The 19,377-nt window shown below is 32.7% G+C and overlaps 1 protein-coding gene across 2 annotated transcripts in view; it reads left to right on the top strand.

Moving 5' to 3' along the window:
* The window catches only part of RB1 (retinoblastoma 1), a 132,302-nt gene that overhangs the window by 54,480 nt on the left and 58,445 nt on the right, over positions 1-19,377 (top strand). For both annotated transcript variants that reach the window (XM_004680254.2, XM_012723286.1), the window contains one exon: positions 401-597. In XM_004680254.2, the coding sequence (XP_004680311.1) occupies positions 401-597 (197 nt within the window). The remainder of the gene's footprint in view (positions 1-400; positions 598-19,377) is intronic.

Here is a 19,377-nt window from a genome sequence, read left to right as displayed (position 1 = left end):
AAATCCTTAGTAACAAGAAATATACATTTAAAATAGTTTCCTAACTACTCAAATCAGCAATTATTAAGGAATCCTTCCCTTCCACACCAAAAATAAAGAGACAATTAAATGGATATACTAGTGAATTGTCTTGATATAAATTTAAGGTATTTACATCTTTAAAAATTTGATATATGGTATGAACTGTATGCATGTAAGCACTTAAATAAATTTGACATTTCCTATGAGTCTATGGACTCCAGAATAAAATATCTCCTCTAAAGGAAAACTTGTTTAAGCTTTCTGTTGTTTTATAATTTTTGGTCTGATAAAAACTTTCCAAAGTAAAAATAAGTAGTTCAAGGCTTAACATTTCATACGTAAGTTATATTTATGTTTTTTTTTTTTTCCTCATTTTTAGGAAGTACATCACAGAATCTTGATACTGGAACAGATTTGTCCTTCCCATGGATTCTGAATGTACTTAATTTAAAAGCCTTTGATTTTTATAAAGTGATTGAAAGTTTTATTAAAGCAGAAGCCAACTTGACCAGAGAGATGATAAAACATTTAGAACGATGTGAACATCGAATCATGGAATCCCTTGCATGGCTCTCAGTAAGTAACTAGATAAAATAACATCTATATAATGATGTATTTAGGAATAGCTTTTCTTAAAGCAAGATGTTTTGACACAAAGAGAATTCTTTAAAGTATTTGGGTAATTTACTTAAAATACTGGTGTCATCTGAAATTTTAAGTGCTGATCTTAAATTTCAATAAAATATTTAAAAATTTTGAGATTATGCTAATTTGATGAATTAAAGGGATACTTTTTTGGTTCAAGAAAGTTAGTTTATTGGCCCCATTGTTGAAATAGTTTCAAAATCTATATAGTTGTTCATTTGTAGTTATTTTCTAACAGCACTGTAAGGGATAAAGCACATTCTCTAATCCTCTCTTTGTAGCATATAAGCTATTGATGAGGCTTTTTTTTTTTTTTAGTAAAGGTGACATTACTTATGTAGTGATACTGAAATATTTGTAGTTCATTCATTTTTATCTTTAAACCTGCATAGTTGGGTGATGCTTTGTGAATCATCAGGTATGTGGATTAATATAAACTTGATTTCTTTTGAAACTGTTTTTCTTGCTAAGCATTTATCTTTTACTGTAGGGTTGTCGGAAAAGTCAGGATATATTTTTTCTATTCTATGCAAAAATGTGGGGAAAATGATATTAAGATGTTGCAATCTAAGAATTGAATTTAGTAACTCTTTTATACAAGAAGCTTCTACCTTAATAAGAAAAGGAGTGGTTAGGAGCAAACTCTCAGAATGTAAGGGAGTAGCAAAAAATAAATACATAGATAAAGAAAATAACTAGAAAGCCTTCTCAGAAGATGATATGACTTCTAAAAAATTGAAATAAAGACATTACTGTATCATCAGAAAGTGACTATTCCCATTTCTTCTAGAGAATTAATTTTATTATTGTAGTATTATTGTATATTTATTTATTGGGTAACATTAGTTGCAACACAGTGTATGATTCAGAGGTATAGATTTACATCTCTTCATATGTGGCTTACAATATCACACCTACCACCAAGACACCATAATTTTGTACCAAAGCCAATTGTCTCCCCACTTCCCATCTTTATTCCCCTCCACTCTACCGCTTTGGTAACCCTCAGTTCAACAGTTAGAATTCTAAGATTTGTTTTTGTTTAGTTTGTCTCTTGGTTTTGTTTTCCCATACTTAATACCTAATGAAATCATGCAATATTTGTCTCTTAGAGAATTAATTAAGTCTCTTAGAGAATTAACTTATTTGCATCATCATACATCAGCTTTTTGGTTTGCATTGTGATAAACAATAGAGGATAGAAAAAGAACTCTGAATTTTGTGCAAGACATAATAGAAACTTAAAAATTTAAATGTTCAAAATTTAGTGTTTCAACATTAAAAACTTAGTTTTTAAAAATTGCTGTGCTCAGACATGTTTAATTCAGTTACAGGTATTTTATAGTATCCTAAACAATAGATAACGGCCATAAAACAGTATATCGTTTTGGTAATATTGGAGGAAGAACCTACCTCCATCTGACTCCCTGAAAAAAAGACTGCTATAATATCTGTACCTAATGCTCAAAGCAACTGTCTCTCTGGACAGAAAGAGCAGACAGACTATAATATTTATTTTTGAGAACTCTTGGTACAAGTGACATGCCCAATGTCTGGAAAAGGACAATTTATTAGTAATATGGTAATGTGGAGGTATAAACCTCTGAAATTAAATTCTAAAGTGTGCTGTATCTAAGGGATAAAATTATAATAGATGACTTTTGTTTTTATTCTTCATGTTTGAATTTTTGCAAAATCAATACATATTACTTCTCTGATCATAAAGTGAATAGAGAGAGTTCTATTGGATAACTGAAGATAAGCTAGCCTTTAAAAAAAACCTGCATTTTTTTGGCATTTTAGAGAAGGGGGCATAATAGACATATATTTGAGTTTTCACAGATTTAAGTTGTTTTATTTGAAGTATAACATTTACGACAAGTATATGTCACAAGTGATTGATGAATTTTCACAAATTGAACTAATGCATTTTAACAATACTTCCATCAAGAATCAGAGCGATTTCTGTAGTTTTTGATTGTATATTATAGTAAGACTACCTCATTAAATTGCAGATTGATATGAGCATATCAATAACACAAATAATGTTGTTCACCTAGGGAAACATCAAGTGGGTACTCCTTGAGTTAGTAATCCCCCATAATTTAATGAAAGAAAGAGTATCATCATACTTTTGATTGTGGGAAAAGCATTCATCATCTTTACCTGACAATCTTGAGAAATAATAAGTCAACATAAACAATAACATAATAAAGTTGGGACAAGCACGCCCATCCTTCTTTTGATCCCACAGAGATTAAAGGCAATATGAGTATAAAACGATGAACAAGCTATTGAAAAATGTAAAATCATATTCTCTAAAAATTTGATTGTAGGTGACTACAAATGACTCACATTTCAGTGTTAGTTGACTTGATATTTAGCAGTTTATAATGCCAACAGATAATGAATGGAATTTGGATATCTTAGTAGAAAATCCTAAAAATTTATCAGATATTTTTCAATAAAATCTTTATTGCCAAGGTGCACAAGATACTTTATTTTCTCCAAATGATCTTTATTTCCTAGGCTAATAGATTCTCCTTATTGATCTCCTTAAATCTGTAGATACCTTAGGGCTCTTCTTATAGCAGCCAGTGCATTTTTATAAAGTAAATCTTTTCATGCTAATGTCTCATATAAAAACCTTTAGGGGACCTATGCTTCTGGTAATATTGGAGGAAGAACCTACCTCCATGTGACTCCCTACAAAAAGACTGCTATAAAATCTGTACCTAATGCTGAAAGCAACTGTCTCTGGACAGGAAGAGCAGGCAAACTATATTTCAGGAGAGTAAGGGAGCTATGAGCTTCAGGAGAGCATGCTTTTAGCTTGGGGCTAAGTGCAGTAGTCAAGGAATTATAGCAGGGTAGCTATCCAGATGGCATTGGGAAGGCTGCTAACTGTATTACCCAACCTCTACCTAAAACTCTGGATCACTGTTATACCTTAACAGACAGAAAGCATCTTAATGAAAGAAGGTCTGAATGAAACTGGAGCTGCTGTCTGACAAACAGTACATAGTTCAACAAAGATAATTGCCTCCTTCTAAAGAAAACAGACCATGCTCATCTTAGAATAATAACTGAATCTAGAATCTTTACAAACTAACATTTATGATATCCAGAATTTTAAAATTGCCCAGCATATAAAAGAGTAATCAAGTGCATGTTTTTAGAATGAGAGCTTTAAATCAACTGTTTGATGGCTAAAAGTCTCTCTTTAAGAAACTTGGTCTCCCACTACTATTCAGCATAATATTGGAAGACCTAGCTAGGCAGTAAGGCATGAGAATTGGAATAAATCAAATTGGAAAGAAGTAAGACTATTGCTTTTTTTTTTTTTTTAAGATTTATTTATTTATTTGTACAGAACTGGGGTACAGGCCAGAGATACGGAGGGTGAGAGCATTCACCAGAGACAGAGTGGGGTACAGAACAGGCAGATTGACGAAGTACACTGCTGAGGGTAGCAGCAGGCAGGTCAGGAGAGGTCTGCCTCGCCATGTGGATCTCCTCCAGGGCAGATGGGGATCGAACTCATGAGGAAGTGGCTTAAGCTTCTCTGTGCTGTGCTTTAACCCGCTGAGCCACCAGGGAGGGCTAAGACTATTGCTTTTTGCAGATATCATGATAATTAACAAGGAAATAGCTAAGACTCCACTAAAGGAAAAATAAAAACAATCACAAATAATATATCAATACTGTAAAATAGCAGGTTCGAAAATCAACATGCAAAACTCAGTGTGTTCCTATATTCAAAAGTGAGCTAGAAGAGAAAGAAATCAAGTAAAAAATCCCATTTGCAGTAAAAAGAATTAAATGTCTAGAAGTAAACTTAACAAAAGAGGTGAAATATTTGTACAATGAATATTATAAGACATTGTTAAAAAAATAGAGGACATAGAAAATGAAAAAATATGCCCTGCTTATAGATTGGAAGAGTTAACGTTACTGAAAGAAATATACAGATTCAATGCAATTCCTATCAAAATTCCAATAACATTTTTCAAAGCAATGAAGCAAATGTTTTGAAATTTATATGAAGTCACAAAAGAACCCCAATAGCCAAAATAAATTCTGACAACAAAGAGAGTATAAATGGAGGTATCACTCTCCCAAACTTTTCAATCTATAAAGTTAGAGTGATCAAAACCATAAGCATTAGATTAAAACAAGACACACAGAGGCCCTCCCTGGTGGCACAGCGGGTTAAAGAAGAGCACTGAGAAGCTAAAGCCACTTCTGCATGAGTTCGATCCCTGCCTGCCCTGGAAGTGACCACATGGCGTGGCAGACCTCTCCTGACCCGCCCCCTGCTCCCCTCAGCAGTGTACTCAGTCGATCTGCCTGTTCTGCTTGCCACTCTGTCTCTGGTGAATCCTCTCACTGCCCCTACTCCTCTGGCCTGTACCCCAGCTCTGTATGCAAATAAATAAATCTTTAAAAAAATAAAAAAACAAGACGGCACAGAACAATGGAATAGAATTGAGAGCCCGGTGATAAACCCACATTTCTCTAAAAAACTAATATATGATAAAGGTAAGAGTATACACTGGATCAAGGAACAGCTCTTCAAAAAGTGGTTTGGGGAAACCACATGCAGAATAATGAAACTAGTCCACTATCATATAACACATATAAAAATTAACTTAAAATGCATAAGAGATTTAGATGTAAGACCTGAAATTGTAAGGTACACATGACACTGACCTCAGTGAGGTTTTTGGAAACTATAGATTCCTGCTCCAAGGGAAACAAAAGCAAAACTCAGCAAACAGCTTCTACTAAAAAGCTTCTACACAGCAAAAGTAGTTCTGCACACTACTGAGAGGGAGAAAATTTATCAGACATCTGAACTAAGAGCTAATATCTAAGATCTGAAGTCATACAATTAAAAAAAAAGAAAACCAAAAACCCAATAATAAAAGTGGACAGAACTAGACTTCTCCAAAGAAGACATACAAGTAGCAATAAGCACATGAAAAAAAGTTCATCATCACTTATCAGGGAAATGCAAATCAAAACCACAATGAGGTACCATCTCACATCTATAAGAATGACCCATATAAAAAACAAGTGTTGATTGAAGCGATTGAAGCGTGGAGAAAAGGAAACCCTTCCATACTCTTAAAAATAGATATAACCTATGATCCAGCAACTGTACTTCTTGACATTTATCCAAAACCACTAATTCAAAGATCTATATGTTCTCCTATGTTGATTACATCACTATTTTCAATAGCTATGTTATGGAAATAACCTAAATACAGAGGACATTTGAGGGAATTAAGAAGATGTGGTATATATGCACAAAGGTATTGCTCAGCTCTAAAAAATAAAAAAAAAAAGAAAAGATAAACTCTTGCCATTGTGACAACATGAATGGAACTGGAAGGGATTATGCTAAGTGAAATAATCCAGAGGGAGAATGACAAATACCAGGTGGTTTTGCTCATGTTGGATATAGAGAAACAAAACAAGGGTTAGAAAAAAAATCAGACCAGAAACAAACCTTAGAAATCTGACTGAAACCAGCAAAGGAGAGAGGGGAAATAGAGAGCAAAGGGGGTAAAGGACTCTGGTAGAGGACTGTAGGTGTCTTGGTGTTGGGTGTAGTGTGATAAGATATCTAGAGGTAAGGTCCTGTATTTCCTAATTATATTCAGTGTTTTGCACCAATGTTATCTTAACAAAAATAATAGAAAAAGAAAAATCTCCTTTTTAATGTCAAGGACATCCAAAGTGTATTCTGTGATTCATTTGTGGTCACTGAAAACAATTTAGAAACTGAGGCAAAAATTATTTTCATATTACTTTTAAGATATTTCTTGTCTTTTTCATTGTGTTGACATTTGCACAAATGATGCAAAATTATTAGTATATTTACCCTTGTAAAAATAGTAGGGTCAAACTAATAGTCATTGTATTTTTTTTTACTACCACAAACTCTGTTACAAAAAAAAAAATGTCAGTTTCATTTATTTCATTGATGGAGCAGTAAGAAGTAAGAAGTATTAACTTTATTAAAGCTTCATTCTCAAGTATGACTTGAAAGCAATACATAGTAAATGTTGCTAATGATAAATTTTGATCTTTTAAGTGAAAGAATTTTAAGTTTGTATTCATTGTAAGTAATACAGCCTCTCAGTACTTCAAAGACTTTTCTGATGAAATTGGGGATTTCATAAATTTCATATTTTTTTGCATCATATAAGATTGCCAACATATGTTAAGTTATATATAGTTTAGTGAATCAATATCTCCATATGACCAATGCATATGTAAGTTATGCCAACATATGTAAGTTATGCATAATTTAGTGAAGCAATATTTCCAGATGACCAGTGCAGCATGTTATAAAATCATACATGGGTCAGAAATATGTTCAGAGTTATAGACCAGTAGATTTTAAGGTGTTAGAATATGAACAAGTGTTTTTCTTTTCATTAACATCGCTTCTAATTTCACACTGCAGCTGACTTTAAGGAATTTGCCATTTAGCATTTTCAACAATAATATCCCTGATATTCTGAAATGTCTGTTAAAATACTTCTTCCAGTTACATATTGTATGAAGCCACATTTTATTATACTTTACCTAGTCACCATATTACAACAAAGAAAATGTGGAAGCAATTATGAGAATTTAGTTTTCTTATAAACCAGATATTGAGCTCTATATGATTATAAACCAGTGCCACTATTTTCATTTTTTTTTTTGAAAATCTGTTTCTTTTTTTATAAAAATGTTGTTTATGGTAACAGGATGAATTTATTTTGGTTGTTTAAAAAATCACATATTATTAAAATTTAATTACTAATATAGTAAGTACTGATAAATATAATCCCACTGAACACAATTTTTTGGTCCTCAATCATTTTAAGAATATAAAAGGGTATGAGTACAAAATGCTTGCACATGCCTGCTTTGTATTCTCTTTTCCATTCAGACTTGTCTTTTTACTGTTTGTCATGTAATATTTGGTTTCTGAAATCCCTGAGTCTTTTTCACTGCATAGGACCTACTTGAAATGCTGTCTCTTGCCTTTCTTTTTTTTAACCAGATTTTCAGGTTAACTTATATACTTTGCATTTCTGGACTATCTTTGTCTGTTTTCATTACCCTCTCCTTTGCAGTCTTAACAGTATTTATATCAATACCAGTTACTAATCATTTATAAATTAAGTTTTATTATATGTACATTTTCGATGTTAAGTGATTTAATGCACATAAAGTAGAATAGTACCTGGCATTGTATTATATAATATGGCAATTACATAATGAGTCAACAGAGAATAGTAAATGATGACATCTAGGTAAATGTCAGTCTAAAAGTATGATAACCAGGATTGGATACAATTTGCTTGAGAAGTTAATTCTGTTTGATTGTGCTGAGATTAAAGTGATTATACATAATTCAAATAGAGGTGCCTGTGTCTATAGCTTAGGAAAGAAATGTGAGCTAGGACCATGAATCTGGGAACTGCTAGCACAGATATAACAACAAAAATCACTATTCTTTGTTGACAGTTTATTTTGTGTTAGGTATAGTGGAACTTTTCCTACTAGTCATAATATTATGATTTATTAATATTACTAATACATTATTATTCTAGATGTGGAAGTTGATGCTTATCGAAGCTTAATAATTTGCCATGGACCACACAAGCTGAATGGTAGAGTTACAATTTGAAGCCATCTGTCTCTGGCTCCAAAGCTGTTAATCTCTATGTTTTACCAAGTAAAATTTCAGTAATGGATAAGATTACCTAAGATGAAAATGTTACATCAGAGAAGGCAGGTAAAGAATGAATCCTTAGGGACTCCAGTATTTAAGAGATAAATAGGAAAGAGAAGCCTCTAAAAGACTTTGAAATGAAACAGCCACAGAGTATAAAACAAAAGCAGAAGCAGTGTTTTAAAGAGGCATGAGTAGAGCAATCCAAGGTCTTAGTGAATGCTTGCTCTTTCAGGTATCATAGGAGCACAGTAAGAACTGAAAAGTGTTCATTAGTTTCAACAAGTCAGTCATTAGTGATGATAGCAAGGACAATTAAAAGAAGTGGTAGAGCCAGTAATAGAATACAGTGAGATTTGGATTAGATGTTAATGAGAGTTAAAAAAGGAGACAGTGATGGTGCATAGCTTTTACCTGTCTTGTCTAAAAAGAAAAGTAAAGATAATATAACTGAGATAGTGAGATGGAGGAAAGATTATTTTTTAAGATGGTAAAAATAGTATTAAATGTTGATGGAAATGAGTCATTAGAAGTGTTCTCTCTTACTGATGACACATAAATGACTTGATACAACCATTATATTTTGTGCATGATTCTGTGGGAAAAGCTTGACTGGCAGTTCCTCTCTGACCATGTGGTATCACCAGATGTCTAGGACAGGAGCTACTTCCGAGATGCTTCTCACAAGCCTGGTACCTTGTGCTCACTTCTCCCTCTGTTCTTCCCTCCCTTTTTCCTTTCTCCACATGACCTTCTCAGAGCATTTTGATTTTAAAATAGGCACACTTTACATACCAGCTGACTTCCAAAAATCTAGATGGAGCACAGTTGGAAGCTGTATTCATTGGTCAGCAGTTTTGGGGCCTGCCCCAAATCAAGGGTTCCGGTTGAGGAGAGAAACAAGGTGGGATGGAAAATACTGCATGGAAAAATAGAATGAAAGCAGTTACAAGTGAGAATGTATATGGATGTCATTAGCAGGAAATTGTGGAAGCTTCCACTTAATATTACTTAATTTTTTTAATAAAATAGAACTGACCTACTAATAATTTGCTTAGGGTGGGTATATGGAGGTGGGATGTAGAGTGCAAAGTGACACAATCAGAAGTTTGAGGAGAGTGGACACAGTTTGAGGTTGTTGTCGAATAGAATACTATAGAGAGCAACTGGTGAAAGATAAGATTGCCGTGCAGCATTGAAGGTAATTTTAAGGGTACAAACTAAATTTTTAGTGCCATTTCAGCTCTGTGTGATGGTATTATTTTTCAGTACCTCCTAGCAGCCCAGTATAGGATTGGAAAATGTGAACAACTACATTAATCAGAATTTTGAGTTTTGGCTAAGTAGATACAGTGGAATGATGAGGGGCAAGTTTGGTGATAATTAAATTGTTTAGGATTGCAGTTTTAGCTGCAGAGAGGTGATTAAGGAAGAAACAGAAGCTTTTAATAGATAATAGACGGAGTGACAAGGAAGGTGAAAGCTTATAGTCAATGTGCAATGTTTCAGTATAATAATTCAGATACGACATAACATTTCTGGGTAACTGGCTATATTTTAAGAAATCTTGGGAGTGTATGACTGAATTGATATGGAAAGTAAGACCTTTCGAAATGAAGAGGTCAAGTAACCAAAAGACAGATTCAATGATGAAGTCACCCACCTTATGGTAGAGAGGAGGGATGTAGACTAAGACCAAAGTCTTCATTGCATGAGACAAGTAACCCGAAGACAAAATGGTATTAGGAGGAGGCATAGGGTAGAGAGTTCCTGAAAGCAAAACTCTTGTCTTATTTTTGTAAAAAGTCTCTCATAATACCTAGTTCAGTGTCTTACATGTAGAAGTTAGGTGTATAAATGATTAAATTGTAATGCTTCTTGATGAATTTATTCCTTAACCCTTATGAAATTACCCTTCATATCCCTGGTAATATTACTTGCTCTGAAAACTTTGATATTAGTAAAACCACTCCAACTTTCTTTTCTTTAATATTAATATGACATTTTCCCCACTCTTAACTTATTTTCACCTTTATATTTAAAGTAGGATTCTTATAGGCAATATATAACTTGGTGTTGGTTTGTTATTCTACTCCAACAATCTCCACCTTTTAATTGCTTTCAAATCAGTTTAATATGATTATTTACATGGCATGGTTGAGTTTAAGTTTTCCATCTTTTATTGTTTATTTTCTTTGATGTTGTTCTACTTTGTTTCTCCTTTTCCTTTCTTTTCAATTAAATCTTTTTTTTTTTTCATTTCATTTTATCTTTTTAGGCTTAATATCTATACCGCTTTGTTTTATATGATGCATGACTTATCTAATCTAATACATATATTTAACTTCCCATAGACTACCTTTAAATGTTATTACACCACTTCACTTGTAGTAAAAGAATATAGAACAGAGTAATTCGATTTTCCCTTTCCCAGTCTTTGTGCTATTGTCATATGCTTCACTACAATGTTAATTATAAACCCCCACAATACATTCCATTTCCTTTAAAATTCCAGTTATCTTTTACAGAATTATTTTTAGTTACCCATGCATTTGCTATTCCACTGCTTTGTATTACTTGTGTAGATCCAAATTTGCATCTGGCATATATTTTTTTTCTCCTGCCTGCTGGATGTAAAAATATATGCATATGTGTATAGTTCTGTATGATAAAGTCTTTCTGTTTTTTTTTTTTTTTTAACTTATTTATTTATGCTACAGAACTGGGGTATAGGCCAGAGGCGCAGGTGCAGTGAGAGGATTCACCAGAGACAGAGTGGGGAGGAGAACAGGCAGATCGATGAAGTACACTGCTGAGGGGAACAGCGGGTGGGTCTGCCATGCCATGTGGATCACCACCAGGGCAGGGATCGAACTTATGCTGAAGTGGCTTTAGCTCTCAGTGCTGTGCTTTAACCCACTGTGCCACCAGGGAGGGCTGTCTTTCTGCTTTTTATGTCTGGGAAAAAAAAAAATATATATATATATATATTTCACCTGCTTTTAAAAAAGAAGTTGGTAGATATAAAATTTTAGATTGTTATTTTTTTCCAGTACTTACAAAATGTTGCCCTATTGTTTCTAGAATTGTGATTATATATGTGGACTTAAGCTTTTAATCAAATTTGGGACATTTTGGACATTATTTTTTTAATATTTTTATTCATTTCTCCCACTCCCTTTCTTCAGTGACCTTAGTTATACATCCATTAAGTCACTTGAAGTTGTCCCTCAGCTTACCAATTGTTCTTTTGCTTTTCTTCAGATATTTTTCTTTCTGTTTCATTTTCGATAGATTCTGTAACTAATGTCTTAATTATTTTTTTCTTCTGAAATGACTAATATATTCTTAATCCATTTATTTTATTATTAATCTTTTTTTGTTACAAAAAACTTTATTGTCTATTTTATTATTAATCTTAAACACTTATTTTTCATCTTTCGAGGTTTGCTATCCTTTATATATTTATGCTTTTCTTTGCCTTCTTGAACATATCTTTTATAGTAACTTTTTTTTAATGTCCCTACTCAATAATTCTAACTTCTGTGTCTTTTTCAGGTGTGTTTCTATTGATTGATTGTCCCTCTTTTTTTTTTTTTCTTAAAAAAAAAGGGTTTATTATTTTTATTTATTTGTACAAACAATTACTGAGGTACAGGTCAGAAGTGCAAGGGAGGGAGGTGTGAGAGAACTCACCAGAGACAGAGTGGGGAGCAGAAGAGGAGGATCTACTGAAATACACCTCTGAGGGCAATAGTGGGCAAGACAGGAGAGGTCTGTTTAGCTATGGGGATTAGCCAAAGATCCAACTCTGGTCACAGTGGCTAGAGATAGCTTTGATAGCAGAAGACTTAATAACCCCTATACCACGAGGGGAAACCCTGCTAGTTCTCTTTTTTTGGGTCATTTTCCCCTGCATTTTTGCTTGCCTGATAATATTTATTGAATATTGAACAATGTGAATTGTACCTTTCTGGATAGTTTCATACTCTTTTCACTGTCCTTAAATTATGTTTTGAGAGACGGTTTAGTTCAGTGGAAATAAGAAGATTCATTCAAAGCTTTGTTGTATTTAGATTAAGTCAGGGTAGTTTTTTGTCTGATTTCTCCCCAGCATTGAGGCAGTGCCATCCTGGGTACTCCACCTGATGTCCCATATATTACAAGACTTTCCACTCTGGCTGGTAGCAATCAGAATTTTTCCTGACCCCATGTCAACTTCTTCCAGTGGTTCTCTTCCACAGCTGTGGGTAGTTTTCTCACATGTATGTATTGATTGGTATGCATCTGAAAATTTGAGAGCAGCCTTCCTCAGATTTCTGGAGTTCTCTCTTTGTAGCATGTTCTTTTTTCTGTAATTCTGTCCTCTCTGTTATTCTGTCTGGCTAATTTTAACTCCCTTGGCTTTCTTAAACTCTTTTGACTCTATTTATTCAACAAGGGGGCCACACTAATTTAATATTTAAATATAAAGTTAGTATTATATTGGACACTTAATTCTGTGTATTTTTACATCAGGATCTAACTCACTTAGGAACAGGATCTCCTGAAAATAAACTTTTCCACTATCTAGTTTCTCCTTTCTGCATTGTAGCCCAAACACTTTCTCCAGCCAGTGAAATGAAGCAGTGGTAGAGTATACCAGTTGTTTTCTTTCAAGGATTATTTTTCTATGCTGTGTATATTCATTATCAAAAAATGCTTCATTCTGTTGCTCATTTTTGTAGGTGTTTAAGACAAATTTGGCTTCTGTTTCCTTATTAGGCATAGTACTTAGTGAATGATAATTTGTAAATATATATACGTACATATATTTAAGCTATCATTTCTGTTTTCTATAATAAATGCATCATATATTCTGAATGTTTTGGTGTATTCACCATATAAAGTGCATGGAAATACTAGTTATTAACGATTTCCTTGTACTAAATTTTTTAAAGTGTAGAAAGTTAAGGTTCCTTTAGGTGACTTACCTTTAGAACTGATTTATTCAATTGGATTCTGTCATACTATTTTTCTGTAGTTACTAAATGTTGGCAAACTTCTTTATTCAGTTATGCACATGTTGGACTGAAGCACTTTTACATAAGAAAAGATTAAAATTATTTTTTCCCTCAGTTTTAAACAGAGACTTATGTATCAGTACAGCTGTAATGAATAGCAGCTATTTTTAGAGTTCTGACTTGGTGACAAACTTAAAAACAAATTTTTAAGGTTCTTTGGTTCCTTTGAAATATCAAACGTGACAGGAAGAGAAGACAAAAGGGAGAAAAGTCTGTGGCTCTGAAAAAACCAAAAAAGGATATCTGTTGTGTATTTATATGGTAGATCATTAACCTCTGGTACACTTTGCCCAAAGGTTTTAGTATTTACCATTAACATTGTTTTCTTTTAAAAGCTAATTACTGAGAACTTTGTCTCAGGAAGGTGAATGAATTCTAAGATAATGATTGAGCCACATTTAACTCTTTTTTCCAAATAATGGGCAAGTGCAATGAAGTAATGATGCCATATATACTTATACTGAAGGTTTGTTACCATAATGCAAAATTTTTAATTTTGGTTTTTAAAAGGTTCTCATGAGTTACTTAAAGTAATCATTTGTTTTTTGTTTCGTTGGCAATTGGAAATTTTTAAAAAATATTATTCTTTTTGGAAATACAGTGAAGGCTTTAATCTTTCATACTTTGTCCCAATTCCTTTAACTTCCACAACTAACTAGTAGCTATAGGGGACTTGATTTCAATATTCAAAACTGAATGCTTTCTGTCTTGTTCACCAGAGTATATTAAGGTAATTTTAGTTTTACTTTTTTAAGGCAGGGATATCGTTATTAACATTGCTATTTTACTCATGGGCTAGACTCCCCATATCTGCTTGGAAATACTGTTCTCCTTATCTAATGTTTTAGTTTTTCTAACTTTCTTCTCCCTTAGAGTTATTGTTTAAAGTTCTACCAATCCACCCTCTTACCTCTAATTTGCCTAATGAAATCAGTATGCTCTATTATAAATGACCTTTATTCTTTTGGGCACAACTATATTGACAAAGTTCTTTTCTTAATGGTTATGCATTATTTTTTCATTAGTGCTTTTCAGACTTTAATGTCCATTCACAGAAACTATTTATACTATTTTCATTATTATAACATGCAGTCAAGTATATGGCACAGTATAAAAGGCAGGAGAACAAATGATTAACTTTAAGTGAAAAATAACTTACAGTTAGGATACAATATTATACATTTATATGTTTATCTTTTGCAGTAAGGTAAGTGTTTTGCCTAAGAGCTAATTAATAATAGAATGGAGGAAAAGTGTCATTTATTGGTCAGGTCCTTTGTGCATTTGTGCAGTTCATTATCATTATTTGCCTAATTTATTCCTAAGGAAGAAAGGTTAAAAGTTAAAAGGAGGCTTAAAAAAAAGAGCAGACTACATTTAAACAGTACTAGTGTGTGTGTATTCATTGTGTAACTTTTGGAATTGAAATTTTAATAAAATATAAATGTTTTTAGAATCCATAATAATTTAGGTTTGATGAAATTAGGGATTTGGAGAAACCTTTAAGGAGAATGGAGGGATGAGATGAAGTGAAATGAAAGGCTAGATCTGTTTTCATAGACTGAAATGTTAGAACTGAGATTTTTCTTCTCAGTTTCTAATAAAATATTTCAGGTATGCCTAAAGTCTCCTATAAGATAGGAAACTATAAAAATGAAGATGGGAAAATCAAAGAAGCAATTTTTATAAATAAAATTTTTGACAGTGACCTCTTAGTGAAGAAGTCTAGAAAGAATTAGAACATATAAATATGCAGAAGACACCCAAAATAATGATAGTAACTTAATTTATATGAATAATTATCCACTGGAATGTGAGTAGATGACTGCTTAAAAAAATTCTAAGAATATAAGCACAGTTTAATAAAACAACACTATTTTTATAATTGTTAAGGCATTGCATATTTTATTTATGTGGTGCTTCATATGTAAAAACTAACCAGAAAAACAAAGAAACTGAAATAACTGTTATAAATTAATACAAGTCTTCTGCTGATAAAGACTTAATAAATTAAACCAAGCTTGACTTCTTGATTCAGATCTATTTATATTCTTAAACATAAAGTCTTTTCCATGTCTAACCCTTTGTTCAGATGCTTTCTGGTCTTGAACTCCAAGATTTAACCTTTCGTCTATTCTTTTCTCTGTTCATTTCTTCCCTTTTATCTTTAGAATACTCTGACACACATGAGAAATTGCTAGAGTTTGTAGCAGAGAAGTATTCATGACTTGTCTGTTCATGCCTCCCTTCCCCCAGTTCCATTGTCCATACTCTATATTCTTCTTGTTCATGAATTGGCATAAGTGACTAAAGAAATTCAGGAATGTTAAAAAAAAAACCAACAACTCAGTGATGTCCCTTAAGTAGCTCATAGATGCTTCTTTAGGATTCAGTGCTTGTAAAAAGCTTATCACTGACTGACTTCTTTGCAATCTTTCTAGTTATTATAGAGATCTACAGTAAAGTGATCCTCACTTATGAGTGACATTTTAGTATAATAATCATTATAGATAGTATTTTGCATATATTACAGTAAAATTAAATTGCTGTAATGTATTAACTCATTTATTTTATTCAGTGCTGTGACATAGATACTGTATTAATTACCATTTCACAGATGAGGAAACTGAGGCACAGAGAAATGGAGAATGTTTCCTTTGTCTATAAAACTAAATTGATGGAAGTGCCAGAATTATAACTCATGATCTCTGGCTCCAATTTGCTCTTGGGCATATGTACTGTTAATTAGTTTCTTTATTCATGTCACTGTGCCATGGGAGGAGAAGCATGGGTTTTTAGTCACCAGATCTCATTTAATACTCATAAAAGGTAAACATTGGTGGGCCCCTGCCTGGTGGTGCAACAAATTAAAGTGTTGCCTGCAGCTCCCCTCAGCAGTGTACTTCGTCACCTTTTCTACCCTCCACTTTGTCTCTGGTGAATCCTCTTACCCCCACATCTTTGGCCTGTACCCCAGTTCTGTATTCATAAGTAAATAAATCTTTTTTTAAAAAAGAAGGTAAACATTGATACCCCTTATTTTACAGATTAAGAAACCTAAATTTTATAGAATGCCTTGTAAGTTGTTTTGGTGTGATTCTGAGGAAGTAATATTTCTATATTCCAGGTTTCCTTTTCTTTTGACTATATTTTTTTGGCGATAACTAACCTGGAACATTTGTTGCAGATACACTGAAACTATTCAGTATTAGGATACACTACAAAATGGTGATTGCAATAAGTTTAGTTAACATCCATCACCACATATATGTTATAATTTTCTTGTGTTGTAAACTTTTTTTTTAGAGCACTAGCATGAGTGAATTGCCTTTATTTTTTAAAAACAATTTATTTATGCATACAGAATTGGGGTACAGGCCAGAGGTGAAAGGGTGGTGAGAAGATTCACTGGAGACAGAGCCGGGAACAGAACAGGCAAAGCGGCGATGTACACTGCTGAGGGGAGCAGCAGGCGAGACAGGAGAGGTCTGCCTCATCATGTGGATCACCTCCAGCACAGGGATCAAACTTGCTGAAGTGGTTGTGGCTAGCTTGCAGTACTGAGTTTTAGCTTAGTGCCACCAGCAAGGGCTGTGATGAAAGCTCACAGATCTACTCTCTTAACAACTTTCAGCTATATAATGCAGTATTATTAGCTATGGCCAATACACCGTATATTGCATTCATGACTTAATTTTTGTACTTTTGAACTCCTTCACCTATTTTACCTACCCAACCCCTCCCTGTGACAACCATCAGTCTGTTCTTTGTATCTATGAATACAGGTTTTGTTTTTTAAATTCTATAGTTAAGTGAGTACATATGGTATTACTTTTTCTTTCTTTTTTTAAAATTTAATAAACTATCACTGCTTTACGACTTATTAATATTTTAGTTTTTCTTTTTATAAAGTTAATATAATACATACCTTTTAGAATTGCTATGAGGAATAAAAAAACATCTATTACAATGTTAAAATTTTAGAAACATCTCATGCCTTTCATTCCCTTTACTATACAATAATTTCTTAAGAATGGAGAACTGAGAAAACAGTCAAGCAATACTGGATCTGTTTACCCTGACTTACTCTATGTAAAACTTTTCTCATCTCTAGAGATGTCTTCCCTCTCTAACCCATCCATTTACCTTCTCAAAATGGAAGAAATTCAAGAGGAAAATAAAAGTGTCACTATACTCTAGCATTGTTAAATACAGTGTTCACTGTTATATTGAAATTGGAATTTTATTATTTGCTTTAGTTATAAATCACATCAGTAATTACCATAAGGGCAATGCTAGTTAGTAATTCAAGTACAAATAAGAAACAGTTTTAGAAGAGTAACTTGTCTTAATGCATGGGAATGGAAGCAATTGTAATTTTGTACAGAGAGTACTGGTTTGTTGGCAAATTACTTGAATATAGTCTCACAGCTTTCAGTGTTTAAATTTGTAGTCATATTCTAACTGGTAGTAAGGAAGACTGTAGAATCTGTATGTACAAGAAACAAAATAAAAATATAATATAGTCATTCTAGTGTTGTTTCTGAGTTTTTCTGACAAAATAAGAGTTAGTAAGATTAGTACAATTTTAACACCATTATAGGATAAGCATTAAGTCACCTAAGTTCAGTTACCTTAACATTATTTTTTCTAACTATGGCATTTTTTTAAAACGCAAGTGTCACAACTTTGTTTCAAAATACAGGTTAGTGTATTTTGTGTAGTTTTTTTAATATACTTATTGGTTCTTGATATTTTCCACTATTGTAAGAAAAAGCCAAATGTCAAAAGTATTTTTGGCGTTTTCCTGTAAGTTTTAGATTTAGAACATGATAAGGAAATATAGAAGAGGAAACAGCTGGATTTGTTTCAACTCTTTAACAAAAAAACTTATTTTTGCAGTGTTTCAGTGTTTCTTGCCTCCATTAAACTATAAAAATGTTTCTTTAAGATTTTTATTGTATTCTTTAAGAATTCTTTAAAGACTGACATAGACCGTCTTGTGACAGGAGTTTATTAAACTCCTTAGAGTTTAATATTTGGTTTATTTTTACCTTTATTTATAAATAATGAGATTTATATTCTTATTAATATCTGATTATTATATTACACTTTCAGTATTTTAAGCATTCATTAATATGTAAATGAAATTATTTTAAATATAATTTTCTTATAACTTAAGTTTTATCATTTTGATTTTCTTTTAAAAATAAAAATGCAAAAGATGGAGGAGTAAAATGATTTTCCTTACTAATACGTGAGTCATAAAAATGAACAGAGGATTTCCTAATTTAATATTTAAATATAAACTTATTCTCAAAAATATAAGCTTCTGCATTATCTTTATAATAGATATAGTATATTGGGCACTTAATTCTGTGTATATTTAACATCAGGATCTAATTTATGGACAAAGTCTCCTAAAAATAAACCTTTTCCACTATTCAGTTTCAAAAGAAGACTACCTGACCTGAATGGATAGAGATGGGTAAAATATAATGATAATGTGCAAGTCATATCTCTGCCATTTGTAATTATTGCTTTAGGAACAACTCTAATCTCTTATAGGTACACCAATTATGCATGTTCTTTTCTATTTTTTAATACATGTCCGTATTTTTTCTTTCTCTTAAGTAGCTAAGATTATCTTGAATTAGATGTATTTTTGTCTAAAGAAACTTATGAGACTACAGCACAAAGTATAGCAATTTTTTTTTAAAAGATTTATTTATTTATGCATACAGAACTGGGGTACAGGCCAGAGGTGCAGGAACAGTGAGAGGGTTCACCAGAGACAGAGTGGGGAGCAGCACAGGCAGATCAACGAAGTACACTGCTGAGGGGAGCAGCGGGCGGGTCAGGAGAGGTCTGCCACGCCATGTGGTCACCTCCGGGGCAGGCGGGAAT

Source organism: Condylura cristata, unplaced genomic scaffold (assembly GCF_000260355.1).
Source record: "Condylura cristata isolate star-nosed mole 26May11 unplaced genomic scaffold, ConCri1.0 scaffold00010, whole genome shotgun sequence".
NCBI lineage: Eukaryota > Metazoa > Chordata > Mammalia > Eulipotyphla > Talpidae > Condylura > Condylura cristata.
Note: the sequence above shows the minus strand (reverse complement) of the source record. Positions and strands in the feature narration are given on the sequence as shown.